Raw genomic sequence first — 20,900 nt, forward strand, 5'->3', positions numbered from 1 at the left:
GCACAGGGCAGAATACTCCCAATGAGGGACTAAGTCAAGTGCTGGAGGCAGCCACGCAGAACGTTTCTCACTGTGGGGGCCAGTGGGAAAACATGCCATTTCTTCTGACCCCAACCTCATTAATTGTGCAATCGGGTGTTTTGTGTTGCATTCTGTGGAGGACAGGCCTGATGACATGTAGTCTGCCATCGTATCTGGGTGCTATATTGAAAAGGCTCCCAACGTCACTGACCCACCATTGAAGAAAGAAGATGGACTTCCTACAAATGAAGGTGGATCTCCAGGAACATTCTGAGGGTGGAAGATGGACCTCCTTGATGACACTGATGCTGGAAGATTGATCTGTGAATGCTCCTCCCACACACTGCTCTGTGGTCCAGGGTCCAGGGTCGCTGTTGGCTTCCATTCTGAACATTGGGGGCAGCCCGAGGCATTGCTCAGGTGAGTTTTGACATCTGCACCCCACATTGTTCCGGGTATGTTTTGCACCAGAGTGTTTTCCGCTGGCATTGAGCAGAATTGGCCGTGGCGGATGGGGGGGTGGAATCTGGGATGATTCCAGTCGGGCCTCCATCTACATCCATTAGCGAATGTAAGTCAGTTTCATGCTCACTTTCTGTGTGTTTTCCGATCTACCATGGTGGCAGTGGAAGATCCCGCGGGAAATTCACACCAGTGTGAAACTGATGTTTGGGCCTCCAGCTGAATGCTCCCCCCCCCCACCCCCCGCCCTGCCATTGAACCCGCCGGCTGGGCATGGGTGAATTCCACCCACAGTCTTAACTTATTTAAAGGATAACTCAATAAATTTCAGCTGACAAGGCCAGCCAATAGGGCAGGAGTCGGGTATCATTAGGGCGGTGCTTTAATTTTTTTAAAACCATAATGAGTATTGGGGGGCTGACAAGACAATTTTTAAAATCCTTTTTAAGCTGGGCTCTAGATAGTAGGGCCAGAGCTCCAGTCAGTGGATAGCCAGGCAGCAGCAACTGGGGCTTCAGTGGCCTTAAGTATTAATTAATTTATGAAGGGGATAGTCAGCCAGTGGAGACCATGGAATGGGTTTCAGATCAAGGTGTAATATTTTTGCAGGAGCCGCCAACAAGACAAAAATGGGGCAACAGACAGTTGTTGTTTTAAGTGGGCAACCAGCAAGGTGAAGATGGAGTTGACCCAGTAGGGGCTGCAGGCTTATATTTTTGTTGGGAACCAATGGTAGATTGGAATGTGGGCATTGCAGGATCAAAGATATAGATTTCTTTCCAGGCAGTCAGTAGGGACCAGGAAAACTGTGTGGTGGGTGAGCAGTGGAACTAGATGAAGGTAAGAAAGGCAGGGAGAGATGAAAAGTAGCAGAGCAAGTAAAAAAAATGGCAGCAACAGAAACAGATTATCTTTTATACTCAGTGTTCCTCTGCTCCAGACTCATTCTAAATTTAACTTAGAATAAAGAACAGAAAGGGAAAAGCATCTAATGGCCCAATAATAGACTCTGCAATTGAAGGAAGTGGCAGGTACACTTGGCTGACTCCTGCCACTGCATCACCAGTAGTAACATTAAAAGACAATTAAAGATACCTTTCACATTTATCAAGCTAACCATTTAAAATAATATACCCAGACATTGCTTTAGACGTCACCAGGTATCACGAGTCATGACAAAAACCATGACGCAAAAAAAAAGCTTATAACAGCAGGAAACGCTTATAGTAAGAAAATTAATATCTTATAGATATATTGTGAATTTTTAAAAAATGACATTAATTAGTGCACTTCAGTCCCAATATTTACATGCATTGTTTTTGCAGTTGCAAACATTTTTTTAAAGTGACACAATAGTTTATCAGCTCAATATTTGAGTAAATCAGATTTGGGTCTCTGGTAACTGACAATTTGTTATAATGGAAAGAACAGCAAGTTTCAGATCAGATACAACAATGTCAGTTCAATTTAATTGCGGTGATTTAAAGGAACTACTTCATTGTTTTGATTTTGTAGATAGTGAGTTTGCTCTGAAATTCACTGCATAATTTTGCATACAAATTGTAATACTTGCTTTGTTCCTGAATAGGAATTAATGCTTTCTAAATTTTGAGATTAAAGAGAAGATTAAAGAGTATATTTTGCTTTTAATTTTGAGGTTCCTTTTGATTATTATAAGCTAGACGCTAATGAGGTGAGGGGTGAATTGGCGGGGGGGCGGGGGTGGGGTTTGCTTTTAGGTCAGGTGACCCAGAAGAACAAATTTCGCAAAGGTTCTGCCAAATTGAATTACAGGATTGGATTAACTTTTTTTATCCTCATTTCCCGGCTGTGACTGGCCACATTTAGAGGGGGGTCATTAGGTGAGTAGGCTTCAGTACCAAGCCATAGTAGGGGAGTAGAGAAGAGGGAGAGGCGAAGTCGCAAAGGCCTGGGGAGCTGGGCGGAAGGGAGTTTGGAGACCAGAGGAACGATCAGGGGCTGGGCTCAGGGAAAATTAGAGGCCTTATGGAGAACATCAGAAGAGTCATGGAAAGGGGGTGTCCAGTCATGGGGTTTTGGTGAAGTAGATACATTTGGATTCAGCAGGTAAGTAAAAAGGCACTTACCTCCAGGATCCAGCAGTTCTTTCCTTTCTTTAGCTTTTCAGTTTCCCAAGGCCCTGAAAACTTGGCCACTCATGGTTACATTTAAAATGGTCATTAAATATGAGATTCTCAATCATATTATAATATTAAAATGACCAACCCACCAACTGGAAACAGTTTTATTGCCCTCCTCTGTTGAGACTGAAAGTTGGAATTGGGATTCCAATCATCTCATCCTTCCCAAACATTTAAAAAGTTTTGGTGGGTTAAAATGTTCTCTTCATTTACTAGAAATATTGTAAATCTGAGAGGAAGATTTACTTTGGTTACTATGTGCTTGCAATATCAGAGGAAAATTTCCTTCAATTGCTACTTCCAGTGAAATGCCAAAACCATTCATTAAAATGCACTCGGATTTCACGAGAAATGTTGATCGGAGGGAGCTTCCCTGAATGCATTTACAATTTCACTACATGTTAATGATTAGAGGAGTACTTGCCTCAGTACGAAAGTTTTTCCTGCTTGTCTATCCTAACTGTTGGCACTGCCAATCAGAATGGTGGTGTATAAATGTTTTGCTTCTACTGAGTTCATGAAACAACTGACTCAGCTGCAAATTGTGCAGCAGAGACATTCCAAGTTTTATGGCTGACCGGCAAATTTAGAAATATAGATATACAGGCAGGAATGTGGATGTCACACTGAATGGAGCTCCAGCAAACAGAAACAATCATTCTGCTGCCGCAAGGCTGTCAACCACCACACAGTGGAAATAATGAGAGTGGCAATATATTGCAAATTGAGATTGGAAACAAGTGCGGTTTGTCAGAGATGGAGCAGTTGCCTGGTTTTCCTTTCAATGGACTCGAATCAGACAAGAAGGATAACTTGTGGCCAATCATTATTACCCATCTTACACCCCTGTCGAAGTTGAAGGTTCCACCCACAAGAAAGTGCAATGGATGCACTGCTACTAATTGCATAAATTGCATATCTTCAAACATAGCCTCATTAATATAGATGTAGCATATGTATACTCTAATAAACAAAGTAATTTCAAAGCACCCATCTTGAAATTACTGCCAAAATGGAGTAATTTCAAGAAATAGTGCACCTAAGGCAAGGAGCAGCATTTTGGACAGTCACACAAATGGTTACACAAATAGTGATGATTTATACTCCCGGGAAACCAAAAGTCTCACAAAAAACACACAGCTTCCACCCCTACATCTGCTTGTCTCGACTAAACTATTTTCACTGGCAATACAAAACTTCAGTTACCTTCTTAATGCAAGGCCTTTGACTTCCATGATGCACCACCACATGCCAGGAAAAACAAAATAATGGCATGAAAGTTTGCAGAAGAAGTGACATTCAGAGCGATTGATGGTGGAGTTCAGAGGTTGAACTATTGTCAGGACTTGGGAAAACCTGAGCTGTGCACAAACTGTGCACCCTACCCACATGTGACTTTACACACCATTTTTGTCTTTTTACGAAGGTGCTGTGTTTGCAGTACATTTTGCAAGCTGCAACGGAACACATGAGGAGTGTGGATGTGGAAATGGGCCAGTTGGAAGCCCCCCCCACTTCAGTTCTCCAATAAAGTAATCAACTCCTAACATTGTTTAAAGGACTGCTAAATCTCTTGCCTCACCACTTCACTACCACACATCCCTCCATGCCAGCCCAGTCCCCTAAAATCACCCATGTCACACCAGCCCCAGGAGTATTCCATGCCTCTTGAGTTGGGCCATGCCACACAATGGTTCCTCTATGTCCCCTCAGATTAACCAAGCCATCACATCTGCCATGTATGCTCCATAGTCATTCACCCAGTATGTGCTACGAAGATTCCTCATAGCAATGAAGTATCACGGGGAAAAAGCATTGGAAAAAACATTAAACCTCTAACAATCTAAGAAAAAACCCAAGAAGGAGAAACTCAATGTGCCTATTATGTTTGTAAAGAAGCCACATCAATGTCATCTTGTCTTATTATAGACTAGGAAACGTTTCAGTAATTATTGGACCAATAAGACCACCTGCTGAGCAGAAGTTTTTGAAACCCAGCCAAGAATTCTTAATGAAGCATCAGACATAACAAGAGCATCTAGCTCCACTGACAAAACAAATGTCCATTTCATTTCAAAGCAGACCACCTGTCAGTCAATGGATGGGGCAGATGCATTTTCTCTTCAGAAGCAAAGTTTTTTTTAAACAGCCAGGTCTGGCAACCAAATAAATTAGAACACAACAAAAACTTAACAGCAGGGGACATCTTTTTTTACATTTTTGTACTGCATTATGGTACTTTCTCCATTGGAAAAGTACTATAATGCAAGTGAACAATTATACAATGCTGTTCAATTTAAGGGTCAACTTACCTTTGCCGGACAGATCCCTATGATGAGTCACTATATTAAAAACACATCTACATCGCAATACAGTACCTAATAGTGACATTTGAAGGTATCCAGACATTTTAGACTTATCTTCCAGAATGCTCTTGACTCCTCAGCAGCCATTTCTTCCTCTTCACTAACTCTCAAATTTGATGTGTTTTTAATGGGCTTCTAAAACCCGTGTATTGAGGTCTCAGGCAGCAGGTGGCAATATTGGGGAAAGCAGGGGAACTGGTTGGCCCCTTGTAACATTAATTTCACATAAGTGCCAGACAATAACCATCTCTGACAAGGCAGAATATAACCACCTTCTCTTAGTATCAAATGGCTTTACCATTGCTGAATACCGCACCATCAACATCGTGGGGTTAGCAGAAACATACCTAACCAGTCACATAAGCTACAAGAGCATGTCAGGGCTCTGAATTCTGCAACTAATTATTTACCTCCTCACTCTCCAAAGCCTGCCCATCATCCACAAAACACAAGTCAGGAGTGTGATGGAATGGTCCTCATTTACCTGGGTGGATACAACTCCAACATTACTCAAGAATCTCAACGCCATCCAGGATAAAGCAGATTGCTTGATTAGCACCCCATCTACCCACTTAAACATTTACTCCTCCAGCACTGTGTGTGTGTGTACCATCCGCAGGGTTCACTGCAGCAATTCAGCAAAGCTCCTTCAACAACACTCTCCAAACCCACAACTTCAACCACCTAAAAGAACAAGGACAGCAGACACATAGGAACACTATAACTTGCAACTTCTCTTTCAACTCACAACAGTGCTGACTTGGAACTGTATCGCTATTCCTTCATTATCACTGGGTCAAAATCAAAACCTGTCTAATAGCACCATTTATGTACCTACACCACATGGACTGCAGTGATTGAAGAAGGAAGCTCTCTACCACCTTCAGAAGGGCAAGTAGGGAGGGACAATAGAGCACCACCCACAACCCATGAACAAATAATGGTGCAATTTTCTTTCATCATCTTCCCTCTCAGGGAAAGCTGCATGCCCTTTTTTTTAGTGAAACTGTTGACAGGTATTAACTGGCTTTTATTCCTGACAATTAACTTCATACCCATTGCAAATTGTAAGCAAAAATAAGACTAAAAATAATAATGGAAACTTTCGCTTATTTAGCTCACCTGTTTATTCAGAGTTATTTTGCTATGAATAACAGGAAGAGTAAATAAGAGCTAAACGCTGGCGGGGGGTGGGTAGGAAATTGGTTCTTGTCAGGCTTGTTTCTTTGGGCAGAATGTTTTTTGAGGGAACCAATTTTGAGTCATGATTTCTCAAGTACAATCTTTTCTGAAAGCATACCAACAAGAAACACACCATGGATGAATGCAATAAAAATGCACGTTTTGGGCAATCATGTGCTTTTTATAACAGAAACTATAAAAATTATCTTATTATATAATATTTTAAATTCTTTACTTCAACTGATTCTTATACATGGAAATAGAGTACACAATGACAACTGAGCATGTGATGTCTTTACTGGCTGCACCTCAACCCTGTTACATAATACATGCAGTAAGCACTGCATTGGAATGGAAGCAAAAAGAAAAAGGAAAAGGAATAGTGAAGGGAGAAAGAAAAGTAAGAAAACAGAAGATGACAGAAGAAATTGAGGGAAAAGAAAAGATACACTATAGGGCTAAAATCAGAGCACTGGCATGGGAGATTTTCCATCACATAAATTAAATGCAGAATTATCACTATAAGTTTAATACTATTTGAATATTTTTTGCTGAATAAAAGCCTCAATACAATTTGCTGTAACAGAAGCTTAAATGGTGTAACTAAAGGAGTTGTAAAAATTATTTGCTTTATATTTAGTAGTATAGAGATTTGTTCGTCAAACTGGCAACAGGAAATTATCTCTGAGCCTGAAGGTGTAGGTCTGAGGCTCTCGTGGTATTGAGAAGGCTGCTCATTGGCAAAGAGGCTTGGAATTTTAAACAGTAATGGATACTGACTGGCAGGGTTCTGATTTCAGGCTTAATCTGATGAAAATAGACTAGCTTTGCCATCTTGATAATGAATGGACTGTTGCTTTGCAATTCAATGTCATATCCATTTCCCTTTATATAATTTATTGATATACATTCCGGAGTATAAATATAAGTCTAACATAACTTACTGATGACAACACAACTTAGTTCCTATAATGTGCATGAAGTTCTTAGTATTTATTTTTAGAAATGATCAACATTATTAACCACACAACACATCTAATATTAAATCATGCTTGAAAACACACATCAAAACAAAACATGAACATATATTGTCTGTGTGTGTGTATATATACACAAACACATCTGAGTGTAGCTCTTCCTCTGAAATTCTTGTCCGTTTACGGTTTCTAACCATATTCCTTTGTCAAAAAAAGAGACTGCAATTGACACTACATGGTTTCCTGCCCATTCACACGCAGTGAACTACTTAAGACGAGCTCCACTCCAGAGGAAAGTTCTAACTATTTATGTCATATCTACAGAATTGTTAAATTTACAAGTTCTGCTCAGTTTAGATGAAAAGAAAAATTAAAAACGTTATTACACATTTGGTAGTTCTGGACAACTGAAACCACAGGAAATCTATTGCAGTTGTGTTTATTTCTGCAGACAAAGCCCAAAAGGCTCCTCTACAAAAACAACCCCATTTATGTTTACAAACCTTCATAAAGATCAATTCCTTCTTCGCCATTGTCTGGGAAGAAAGCAACAGAAAAAAAGGAATAAATAAAAGGAAAATATGAAAGGAAAATGGAGCATGAACAAATTATCATTCACAGATCAATATTAGGGTGAAGTTGATCTGTTTCCCTCCTTAAAGAAGATACAAAAACAAAAAACTGAATTTTCTACAGAATGAAATACTTTAGTTTAAAACATCTCCACAATCAGCTTTTCACCAATCTAATACAATGGACAGAATTTAATACCCTCTCCCAAGGAAGCAGCGGGTGGGGGAGGCATTTAATTGGGCATGAAGTTGGAGGGTGAGAAGCCCGCCACCATGCCCCCTCTGCTTTGATTAATTCCGGGGAAGGAAGGCTCATGGACGGCCTTCCCAACCCGCCACCAATTAAGGCCCCTGAGTGAGAAATTAATGTCCATTCAGGAACTCACCCCAGCATCATTCACCTGCCGCCTGGGTTCCAAGACGATCCGTGGCTTCAGGCAGGTACATTGCCAGCAGCTGCCACTGCTCTGGCTGGCGCTGCCTGCAATACACAGCTGCTGGCCTCTATTGGCTGGCAGCTCTTGTGCCCCAAGGATCCTTGATCCTGGCGAAGGCCCACTGCTGTCCACTTAAGTGCCCAATGGACACCTAATTAGGCAGGCCTTTCCGAAAGAAAGGCAACCTAGGGCATCGCTGCTTTGCAGCTGGCAGACAAGATCTCTATCACCTGCATTAATTACTGCCTGATACAAATACTTGCAAGGAAATTAAATAATTAAATCATTGCACACATCGATTCCAGGATGCCTGGACTATTCTTGTATAAATATTGATACTCCAGTTTAATTCTGCACCCAACAAATCTATTACTGTAATATTATAAAGAAACATAAGTGACTTTTGTGCCTTTTAAGTTAAATCTGAATTGTCATTGTACAAGTAAAATTAATTATTTGCAACTGCCAATAATGTATTGTATCTTAGGAAACATTTTGCAGAATATTTTATTGCACTTAATTATTCAAATATCTATGTTGTATATTGTCTATGTCCCATGAACTGATAGCATTTCAGCATTTCTGTCGGGTGCTCTGTCAATCCATTTTACAGTTTATAAAAATTCATCAGTCACACAACTTTCAAACTAATTTTTAAAGCCATTGACAACGAGCAGCATTTTATTTGCAGCTTTTCAATGTTGCCAAACTTGAAACACAGTACACTCAGCATTTGCTACCTGGTGGAATGTTTGATTGAGCAATATTTTGGTAGTTCTCACTTACTTCTTTCCAGTGATCCCTTTGGTGGAAGCTGTGGTAGCTGGCGGCCTCTCCGTCCTGCCATTGGCGTGCTGGTTGGACTCGTTTGGACTGATCCACTACGAAGATGCGACCTGTACGATTTTTAAAAAATGGTAATTGTTTTTCTCCAAAAAAAAACAAATGAAGTTTAGGTATGCTATTTCAAAATAGGTGGTGGGGGAGGGGGGAGGAGAACTTGGGAAATAAACTTATTCACCCTAGAATTAGGACTTCATAGAGTATGTGTGGCATAAAATATCAAACAGACATGATCATACTACTCAATCAATTATGCATCACAGTCAAAGCAGTTTTAAGCAAATGGGTGAAAATGTTTTAAATAATCATTGTACTGTTCGCCAAAACTGAATGTCACGCAAACAGAAAAACACTGTAGCATGTGAAAAAGAATAAAAATTACATTACAGATTTCTGTAATCTATGTCAAACCAGTTGACTGACAGGAACTTTATCCCTTTCCAGTACTGAATGGAAGTGTAAATATAAAAGTGAGAGTAAAATTTAATATATAGTCCAGGAGGACATTTTTATAACTCTGTAATTTCTCTCTCAGATTGGACTTCAACCTGTGGGTTAGAAGGAGAACTTGGCCAAAATTTGGAAATTATTAAAAATATTCAGTACTCAAAGGATTAAAGATGCTTACCAAGATAACAACTGATCACAGAACTAGTGTCCAATGACATAGAGCAGAGAGATATTGGTGAATATGTCTTTGATAAGAGTATAGTTTATTGAGCAGCTCAGTTGACTGAAATCTTCAATGTACGTACCTCATGTAAAAGTAAAACATGGTGATACATACAGCAGTATCTTTTGTGTCAAAACAAAATAAAATCATTGTGAATAAGCATAAATGAGCATATTTAATAAAGGGAAGAAAAGCATTATGATCCAAATCTTCCAGTCATCGGATTGTTGGAGACAGTATGCACGATGGAAGATGCGCATCAGGATCCTTCGGAAGTCCTGATTTGTGCACATAGGTGCAAATTGCCCAGGAAGCTTAAACTTTTAATGTGTTGACTCTCTGCTTCCCAGGAACCTGTGCTGATGTCTTTGACTCTGACTTATAGTTGGAGACTTTGGCTAAATACAAACAACTTACTCTGATAGTTACCCAGGAAATGGTAGACAGTTGAAAACCGGTCTAATACCTGAGTAACTCCACAACTGGCTGCCCCCCAATTATGTGCCATCCTCCCTCTCAGCCACCTGACTACCAATTGACCACCCTAACCAATCATATCACCCCACCCAACTACACCCCAACCCTACCACACACCCGTCTATCACCCCACCTGACCAAATTACCCCATTGAACACGCAACCCAACTATCACCTGACCTAGCTACCCACCTCACTCGTGTATCCATCTCCTCACTCATCCACTTACCTGATTACCTATTCAACCCATCACCCTCTTAATTACCCATTCACCTAGTGGTCCACTCATCCACTCACTTAACCATTCACTAACCCGCACTCATTCATGAAAAGACTGGCCCTCAGATGCATACCAGATTACGGCAACTGCTGTCATAAAAGGGGGGCATGTCCTCTCCTTCCCCGACTCTACTCCTCTCACTGGAGTTTGACGGAAGATACTGTGCTGCTCATTTCTGTGTCAGCCAGGATCAGAAGATCCTGAAAGAAATGAGCAGTAGCTTTGGGTCAGTAGAATCTTTGTGGGCAGCGGCAATGTGTGTAGCATTGCCACTAAGTGGATGACTCCAATTCTTTGTAAAGAATGTTCAAGGGAAAACAGAAATAGTGCAAAACTCACTTTACAAAATAATGATTAACTGAAGGGGAAAGTAACTTTATGTCTTTATTTGCTAAAAGGTTGCTGGTGGGTTGATCAAGTAAATACATTTCTGATGACAACACACCTTTCAATGGGTCACTGGATATTACCTCAGCAGTTTAAAATTCATTCCCATTGTAACTATTGTATATAAAATGCTTGTAATAGATTGTGTACTGATAATAGGGACTTTCCTCCTCCCAACCAGGACATTCTCATCAATTGCTGCCCTAATGACTGTTACAGCATTATGATTAAGCATTGTGATTGTAAGTTGCAATTAATAACATGATCAACAAATAGAACAGCATTGGTATCAAAATGCTATTTGCTCAGCAGTTAACAAGCTGGTTGAAGACTGCATCCAATTCCTTTTAGAGATCTTTGAGCTGTAAGAGAAAACAAGGATAACCACGACGTGCTCAATGTAGCAGACTTTCCAGGCTTCTAAACATATTGTGATTCACATAACAGATGCTGCTAAAGAATGTTGATAAACAAAATGCATGATGCCCACACCATTATATCCGTGCATGGATATAAGTGCTGTGTTTATTTCTACAAGGAGGTTAGTACTGAGGGCTTCTAGTGGCTATTCTATGATGAAGGGAGACATCACTCAACTACAGGAAAAATAAAGGGTGAGTTGGCACGGGGGAGGGGGGTAAAGGTGATTAGTCTGGCAGTTTGATGTATCTCTTTCACCTCGTTAGTGCAGGTGAGGGAGGGGCAGATCTTCCCGATGTTAATGATGGCATCGATCTCATGACGTTTGTTTCGGCACGTTCTGAGGATCTGGAGCGGGAGTTCATCCGCTCGAGTACAGGCCGCTGCTCTGATGGTCTGGATCTCTGATATTCCTGTCTATCGGATCCCTCACGATTCCTGTAATGTCAGTCAAAAAGCCACTCAGTTGAACTTTAACCTTTCAAAAGCAAGTGTTTTATGACATGATTGTGAACCTTTGGCCTAATCCAAAATCAAATTTATTTAACAGGTGAATGTCTACGTATAATCTATGAGAAAGAGACTTAAACCACTTTGGCGTTAAATGTGTCACCAATACTGAATAACTGTAACCATTAAGTCTTTGGAGCTTCAAATGCTTTTGTAAAACTGAAAGAAATTAATCGTTAAGGCAAAGAAATTCTTGCATTTCCTATAAACCTTCTGATATACTTAGCATGGAGCAATTTTTCAGAGCACAACTTTGCCAGAAGATAACACCTCTGATGGAAAGAAACAGCCTTGAAAGAAAGTAAGTCAAACCAAGACGATCAATCTTCCTTTAGAAAATGCACAAGAGCTTGATAGCAACCAACTGGTCCAAACACTGCATTAAATTTAATACAAGGCACTATTATGTAGTTTAGACACAATAAATAAAGCAATATATGCAGTAATCTTTGAGAATACTATCCTTCAAAAAGAAAATAAGCATTCAATATTGAGGAACGATTCACTATATGGCACATGTTTACAAAATAATCTTCAGCATTTTTCCCCACAGCGTTGTTGAGTCCAGTGCACCATATTTTGTCAGCACTAACATTGTTCAAATCATTAAATACTATTTCATGGTTCTCTTTGGTTCATGTTATTTAGAATATGGGGCCAAATTTTTGTCTAGGCTAGGGAAAATCCAACATGTGTACTTTTGTGGCTCCCAACATTCACACTGGACTGATGTCTGACTTGTCTGAGGGATTGTTATCTTTTCACACAGGGGTCAGATTTTTGTGAGCTGTGATTGAGGAGTGTGGGTGTGGGGGCATTCTGGTTAGAAGGTCAGCTTGGTTCTCCTACACATCAGCCGAGCTTCCAACATTATTTAAAGGCTCCCCAAAATCTCACGCCTCATCCCCTTCACTGACCCCTCCTTGCCACCTCACATTCCTTGATGCCACCCCTTGTCCCCTCAGGTCTCTGATGCCACACCATGTTCCCTCACATTCCCTCATGTCACATCACATTCCCCATCCCATCCCATGGCACATCTATGCTCCCCTTGTCTCCTCCATAGACACTCATCCAGAATACACTATGTACAGTTCTCAGGAGCCATTCAATAGTAATGGGAATTATATTAATATCATTGGAAAAATATTAAACCTCTAACAAGCTAAGAAAACACTGGATTCAAACTCATTAACATCGAATGGACCAAGGGGGGAAACAAAGTTGTAATCCTTTAAGTGCCTATTAGGCTTGTAAACAAGGAAGAAACACATCAAAGACATATATTGTTACTATAGGCTCAGAAACGTTTTAATAATTTCTGGATCAATCAGACCACCTGCTGAGCTGAAGTTTTTGAACATCAGCCTAGCATTCAAAATGGAATAGTTGTCATAACAAACGCTTCCAGTTCCACTGATAGAATATCTATTTCTAAGCAGTGTGTCTATTGATCAATGGAGTGGGAGCAGGTACAGACATTTTCTCCCTTCAGAAGCAAGCTCAATTAAATCAGAGCACCAAAAATATGACAATAGATACCATTTATTTTACATTTTAATGCACTATGGTGCTTTATTGGATATGTACTTTAATGCATGTGAACAGTTATTCAATGGCGGTCAATGTAAGCATCAACTTACCTTTGCAGGATTGATGAATCACTGTGTTAAAAGCACAATTGCGTTACAATATAGCACCCCTAATCGTAACATGCGAATGCGTCAAAACATTTTACACTCATCTTTCAGAATGTTTCTGATTCCTCAGCAAGTTTTCCATTTTCTTCACAAATGCTCAAACCTGGCGTGCTTTTAGTGGGCTTCCAAAACCCCACATCACCAGACAAAAATGGCGCAGAGAAGGAACTCCAATTTTCATCCCCCATTTATCCAGCATTGGAGGGAGGTATGTGTTTTGCGCACGAGGTATTCCTGGCCTGCAAAAAGGCCAAAGGAAAATGGCCCATGGTCAGAAATGCAGAGAAAAATCAGATTTCCCCCCAAAAAGTTGAAATGTAGCTACTTGCCCAATGAAACATGAACTCACACTTAGCTGAAAATTCAACCCAAGGATGGTGGCATGGTAGCAAAGTGGTTAGCACTGCTGCTTCACAGCTCCAGGGACCTGGGTTCGATTCCCGGCTTGGGTCACTGTCTGTGTGGAATTTGCACATTCTCCTCGTGTCTGCGTGGGTTTCCTCCGGGTGCTCCGGTTTCCTCCCACAGTCCAAAGATGTGCGGGTTAGGTTGATTGGCCATGCTAAAATTGCCCCTTAGTGTCCTGGGATGCGTAGGCTAGAGGGATTAGTGGGTAAATATGTCGGGATATGGGGGTAGGGCCTGGGTGGGATTGTGGTCGGTGCAGACTCGATGGGCCGAATGGCCTCTTTCTGTGATTTCTAAGATTCTAAGATACAAAATTAGCTGGATGCACAGAGATGTTTTTCAAATTATGGTAAATTACATATAGCTAGCCGAAAGATCACCGTATGGTGTTTTGATAGCTGCAGCAATAGTTTCCCATCTATGTGTAAAATGAAGCATTTATTTGTTGAAAACGAGGCTGAAGCTACAAGTCCATCAGGCAATGACCACAGTAACATCCTCAAGACTCTGTGGGAAAATGAGCCAGTCGACCTTGTCAGGTGGTTCCCTCAGCAGACTGTTAGAAGTTATTTGGCAGAATACTTCATCACCAGAACTTTAGAACAAACACCAAGATGTAGCTCGGCTGGTGATGAGGAAGGCCTTCCCCGTCAGATTCTTCCTGTATGCTTGGAAGTCTCACTGCCTCCACCCACTGCGCTTGAGGTAGCTATGTGGGGAAGAAGTAATCTCCCACCTTGCTTTGGAATGTCTCTTTACAAAGCAGTTCTTGAAAGAGACGCAATAGTTTGTGTCGAGGTTCATCCTAAGCAGTTCTGTAACACCAGACTCAGTGTGCAATGAGCTGTTCCCAGAGATACACACTGCAATAAACATCAACTATATCTTCCCAAACTTTGCTGATTTTCCAGTGTACAGTCTGAGTGTTGCAGGCTGGCATATACAAAGATCCAAGATAACATGCTGTGGGCCATGCTAAATAGGCAGCAACGGCAAAAGACTCTAAAGCCCAAACACCATAATTAAATGATGGGCTCGAAACCATGTAAACCGCCCCCCCTGCCGGCTGCATAGAAATAGAAGTTGGGAGCATTTCCTGATCTCAAAGTTGCCCCAGGGAAGGGAACAGTAATGGATCATCGAGATTCATGGGGGTATCCCCTCAACTGTTGTGGAAATCAGTTTGACAGTCTTAAACGGAGCATGAAGAGAAGAGACTTCATTTCCACAAAGTCACAGCAGAACCAGAAGAGGCCAGAAGAACCAGAAGAAATTGGGGCAGGGCAGCCCTTCACTTCTCAGGTTCAAACCTGAAGGTCCTGCTGGAGGCCATGAGGAAGAGCAGAGAGATCCTCTATCTGGAGGATAGCAGAAGTATGCCACCCACTCAGCCAAAGTAGGGATGGACGGACATTGCTGACACAGCAATGGAAGAAGTATCATCTAAACATATTGGATCCAGTATAAGAAGAGTTTTGGTGATGTGATGGACTCTGGAAGGATGCTGCCCCCAACTTTCAGGACAGCTCTTAGGGTTTGCACCCACAAGATCAGAAGAAATTGAAGCAGGAGTAGGCCCAACGAGCCTGCTCCACCATTCAATATCATGGTTGATCTGACAGTGACCTTAAGTCCACTTTCCTACCTACCCCGCTAATCCTTGAATTCCTTGCAGATCAAAGAACTGTGCAGCTCAGTCTTGAATATATTCAATGATCCAACCCTCATTCCTCTCTGTGGTAGAATTTCAAAGTATAATGGAGGCAGGCCTCCTCGTCTCAGTTTTAAACGGAAGACCACTTATTTTTAAACTGTGCCCCTACTTCTAGATTCCTCTCTGAGGGGAAACATTCTCTCAGCATCTACCATGTCAAGTCCCCTCAGAATCATGAGTGGAATTCTCCAATTTTGAGACTAAGGGTGGCATTTTACGGCCTTGCTCGGGCGAGACCAGAAATTCCCGCCCAAGATCAACAGAAATTTCTGTTGTCGGACCCTTGCCCATGCCAATTCTGAGGCAGGCAAGGTGGTAGAGTTCCAGCCTCAGTGCGGAGGTGGGTAGCTCCAGTAGCACCTATCCCACTGGCCAGAATGGTGGTTCCTGTGCCAGATTGTGTGCTTGGAACCTCATTAATTATGCACAGGTGAGGTGCCCTCTGAGTCTCCTGGCGGCCTGGCAGCTGATACATCCACCTGCCCTCAGTGACGGGTTTGAAGGTCCTGTCATCATATTTAAATACCAATCCAGCACACTCATATCTACTCTCTCCAGCCCCTGTCTTCGCCAAATCGTGCAGGATGCTAGCAACACAAAGAGAAAAGGCTAGAAGTCTCAAGAAGAAGTCTGTTCCTCGATTCAACCATCCTCCCCCTGAGCCCATCACTGGTGAGGTGTCCATGTCCCATTTGGACCCCTACTCACCACATCTGGAGTCTGCATCCATGCCTTGAAGTTTTTGAAGTTTATTTATTAGTGTCACAAGTAGGCTTACATTAACACTGCAATGAAGTTACTGTGAAAATCCCCTAGTCGCCACACTCTGGCACCTGTTCGAGTAAACGATGTGGTAACCCTTTGACACACTTGTTTGAGAGATTTTCATGCAGTCTTGTCAAGACCGAGCTTCCCTCTCCTTGGTCTTCCTTCTGCCTTCCATAGTTCATCTTCACCCACCTCCTTGCCCGCTCTGCCTGCCATCACTCTTCCACTATCACAACTGTTGCACAGCCCTCCTTCCACATTTCCCCCATTGTCTTTGTCAATGAGGATGGTGAAACCTCTGGACAGATGTGTATCATTCATTGGTGGTAAAGGTTTACATGTTGCACGCTATTTAATCAGTGGAGGTCTTAGCATAGGTAGTTGAGCGTGTGCTCCATACCATGGTCTTCAACACCATTATTCCTACGAAGCTCATCTCCAAACTCTGTGGCCTAGGGCTCGGCTCCTCCCTTTGCAACTGGATCCTGAACTTCCTAACCCACAGATGGCAATCAGTAAGGATAGGCAACAACATCTCCTCCACGATCATCCTCAACATCAGTGCCCCACAAGGCTGTGTTCTCAGCTCCTTACTATACTCCTTATGCACCTATGACTGTGTAGCCAAATTCTCCTCCAACTCAATTTTCAAGTTTGCTGACGACACCACCGTAGTGGGTCAGATCTCAAACAATGATGAGACAGAGTACAGGAATGAGATAAAGAATCTGGTGAACTGGTGCGGTGACAATAATCTCTCCCTCAATGTCAACAAAATGAAGGAGATTGTCATCAATTTCAGGAAGCGTGGAGGAGAACATGTCCTTGTCTACATCAACTGGGATGGAGTAGAAAGAGTAGAGAGTTTCAGGTTTTTAGGTGTCCTGATCACCAACAACCTGTCCTGGTCCCCCCAATCTGATACTATAGTTAAGAAAGCCCACCAACACCGCTACTTTCTCAGAAGACTAAGGAAATTTTAAATGTCAGCGACGACTCTCACCAACTTTTACAGATGCACCATAGAAAGCATTCTTTCTGGTTGTATCACAGGTTGGTGTGGTTCCTGCACTGCCCAAGACCGCAAGAAACTAATAAGGGTCGTGAATGTAGCCCAATCCATTATGCAAACCAGCCTCCCATCCATTGACTCTGCCTACACTTCCCGCTGCCTCGGCAAAGCAGCCAGCATAATTATGGACCCCACGCACCCTGGACATTCTCTCTTTCACCTTCTTCCGTTGGGAAAAAGATACAAAAGTCTGAGGGCATGTATTAACCGACTCAAGACAGCTTCTTCTGTGCTGCCATCAGACTTTTGAATGGACCTACCTTGCATTAAGTTGATCTTTCTCTACACCTTAGCTATGACTGTAACACTACATTCTGCACTCTCTCGTTTCCTTCTCTATGAACTGTATGCTTTGTCTGTATAGCACGCAAGAAACAATACTTTTCACTCTATGCTAATACGTGACAAAAATAAATCAAATCAAATAGTCAGAGGGACTAAAACAGATGCTCTCTGAACTTGATGGCATTCTGATGAGACTCTTGAGCCCAACACGGACCTCCAAGTATTGGAACACACCAGTGTTCTGCATCTGACCCCTCCTCTTCCTCCTTCTAGTCTTCCACGTCCTGCACCTTCTCTTCTTCTGATGAGCTGTGAGCTTGCAGGGCCTCAACTTCCTTAAGGTCAACACCTCTCTGAAGTGCCATGTAAAGGGGAGCACAGCAGACCACCAGATTGAGCAATACATTTTCAGGTACCAGAACAATATCTTCAGAAGACCAATGAGTCTACAAAGTGGTGGTGCCATGATGCGTGAAGCCACAAGGTCGATAGTTGATCCTTGGAAGAAGCAAAAGCTAAGTATTTCAAGGTAACAGTGGCTTTGGCAGTTACTGGTGGGGCATTTACAAAACAAATGCATGGGATGTGGGTTTCACTGGCTAGGCCAGGATTTTGTGTCTGTCCCTAACAGGCCTTGAGAAGGTAGTGGTGAGCCGCCTTCTTGAACCATGGCAATGCATCTAGTGCAGGGGCTCTCACAGTACTGATGGGAAAAGAGTTCCTGGATTATGGCCCCATGTCAGGTTGGTGTATAGTTTGGAGATGAACTTGTAAATGGTGATGTTCCCATGCATCTTCTGGGTGGTCAAGTTTCTGGGTTTGGAAGGTGCTGCCAAAGGAGTTTTGGTGAGGTGCTGCATTGTATCTTGTATATATCACACAGTGGTGACGGTGTGCGTCAGTGTTGGAGGAAGTAGATGTTTAAGTTGGTGGATTCGTTGCCAATCAAGTAGACCATTTTGTCCTGGATGGTGTTGGAGCTGCACTCATCCAGGCAAGTGGAGAGTATTCTATCACCTGCCTGACTTATGCCTTGTAGATTATGGGACAGGCTTTGGGAAGCCAGGAGATGAGTTACTCGCTGCAGGATTCCTAGCCTTTGACCTGGTCTGGTAATCACATTATTTATATGGCTAGTCCAGTTCAGTTTCTGGTCAATAGTAAGTCCTGGAATGTTGATAATGAACAGTTCAGGAATGTCATTGGACATCAAGATTCTCTCTTGTTGGAGATGATCATTGCCTAATGCTTTTGCAATGTAAATGTTATTTGCCACTTTATCATCAGGGTCAAAAGGCAAAAGTACAGCAGAAATTCATTGATCAATGCAAGTGGCAGGCTAGAAAGCCTTCAAAGAGTGAAGCTGCAAAGCTGCTGCCCCAGCTTTGAGGAAAAAATGTTCACAAGTTCTGGGAGTGCTTTTATACTTTACAGGTAATTTCCAACTTTTTTGAGGTTATTTAATTTACCTTGGACTTTACTCACCTTTGTGATCTTCCATGCTGTAGCCTACACTGGAGCAACACCACAAACCTCTGACAAGAAGAACACACAAGATATTCATGCAAGATATCCTGAAAACTGCCATGATTCCTTAATTCTATAACAATGAGCATGCCGCTCCTTGGAGATAAGGATTATTTCAGAGGTGCTTGCTATAAATACAGATGGCAAAGCCGAGTACTGACACAGAGGACAGGTACAACAAGAGCCACATGACCAAAAAGGTGATCGCTGAGTAACTTTGCTGAAGATGTGGGGTGAGATTCTCTCCTAAAGAAAAATCCTAAGTGCCAAATTTGTGTAAAAACTGGTGCAACTCTCACTTTTTTTTTAAAGCGGGATTTTCAAAATGAATCTCCCACACTCTGAGCACTGCAGAGTGCCCTAGCAGGATTCACACAAAAAACCACTATTCCTGCTGGAGAGGCCAGTAGCATAGTACTGAGCGGACCACTGCGCATGTGCCGATCTGTCATTGTGGAGATTGACGCATTCACAGTATCCCTGTAACCCCCCATCACTGCCCCTGCGACCGCCCCAGCCTCCCGACCTCTCTAGGCAAGCCCCGGTTCCCCCTACCCAGCCAGCCTGATGTCCCCGACCTCCCTGGCAACACCCTCCCCCAGCAGACCCCTCCTCCCCCAACCCGGATGGCCAGCCCCAATCACCTCCTCCATTCCTCTTCACGCAATCCCAATGCAGGGTGGCAGTGGCACATCCTCCACCTCAATGGTCTTCCCCCAATAAGCACCGCCCTCCCAATTGCCTAGCCCCCTCTGGCCCCTCCCCCTTGGCACTGCCCACTGGGCAGTGCCAATGTGCCCCTTGGGCATTGCCAATTTGCATCTTTGGCATTGTCAGGGGGCCAGGATGGCACTGTCAGACTGGCAATGCCCAGGGTCACCTTTCCTTAACCCCAACCCCGTAGGGGTGCCTCAATGACCTCTGTCCCCTCCAGTGGGGTTGGGTCACCAGTTCTCCGTTAGTGGGGAGCTGTTGTAAACCCCACTGGAGTGAACCACTCCTGGTTGGGGGGGCGTTGGGGGGAAGAAGAAGAGGAGGAGGCGTGGATGCTTGCAGGCACGGAGACTTCAGTCCCGGGCCTGCTAATGGGATTGAAATTCAAATCTTAAGATTTAAATCAGCTCCGTGCCGATTTCTGGCGCGGAACTGATGACTCCAAAAGTCTTGGAGCTGGAGATGCACGGAGGCCGTGGTGCCCAGCAAGGAGCCCGCTTAACAGCTTCCGCTAATGTCTCTTGGTCCGTTGCACTGCTAGAGCAGCACAGCGAGCTGGCACAATCAGTCCCATGACTGAGGTTCCGGGACAGATCTTTCATATGTACCAGAAAGAGTATTGAGGATGGCAATAATTTGTGCCTTGCACAATATGCACTGCAGAGAGGAAAAGTAATTACAGGAAGATGATCTGACTGCTCTCGATAATGTGGAAGAGCCTGATGTGGCCAGCGTGCCTGTAGCCCTCTGACCTAGCTACCAGAAAAGCCCATGACAGACTTACACAGGAAGGCTTCAGATAATTGGAGACATATGGCACTCCAAATCCACACCATCTGCCCCATCACCCGTCCTGCACACAAATCATTCCCACAATCGTAAATCATATTCTTTGTTCATCTTCCACTCTGGTCGTACCATTCTCATTAAGGCTAATGTTTATT

The 20,900-nt window shown here is 42.8% G+C and overlaps 1 protein-coding gene across 18 annotated transcripts in view; it reads right to left on the reverse strand.

The window, feature by feature from the left end:
* The window catches only part of rims2a (regulating synaptic membrane exocytosis 2a), a 702,781-nt gene that overhangs the window by 335,499 nt on the left and 346,382 nt on the right, over positions 1-20,900 (reverse strand). For 11 of the 18 annotated variants that reach the window (XM_078216668.1, XM_078216667.1, XM_078216675.1 and 8 more), the window contains 2 exons: positions 11,517-11,696; positions 8,966-9,075 (listed from right to left, as the gene is read on the reverse strand). In XM_078216668.1, coding sequence (XP_078072794.1) covers positions 8,966-9,075; positions 11,517-11,696 — 290 coding nt within the window. Of the gene's footprint in view, positions 1-7,673; positions 7,707-8,965; positions 9,076-11,516; positions 11,697-20,900 lie in introns of all 18 variants that reach the window. The other 7 variants (XM_078216684.1, XM_078216671.1, XM_078216680.1 and 4 more) reach the window with 3 other exon arrangements.

This window comes from Mustelus asterias, chromosome 7, assembly GCF_964213995.1.
Source record: "Mustelus asterias chromosome 7, sMusAst1.hap1.1, whole genome shotgun sequence".
Lineage (NCBI taxonomy): Eukaryota > Metazoa > Chordata > Chondrichthyes > Carcharhiniformes > Triakidae > Mustelus > Mustelus asterias.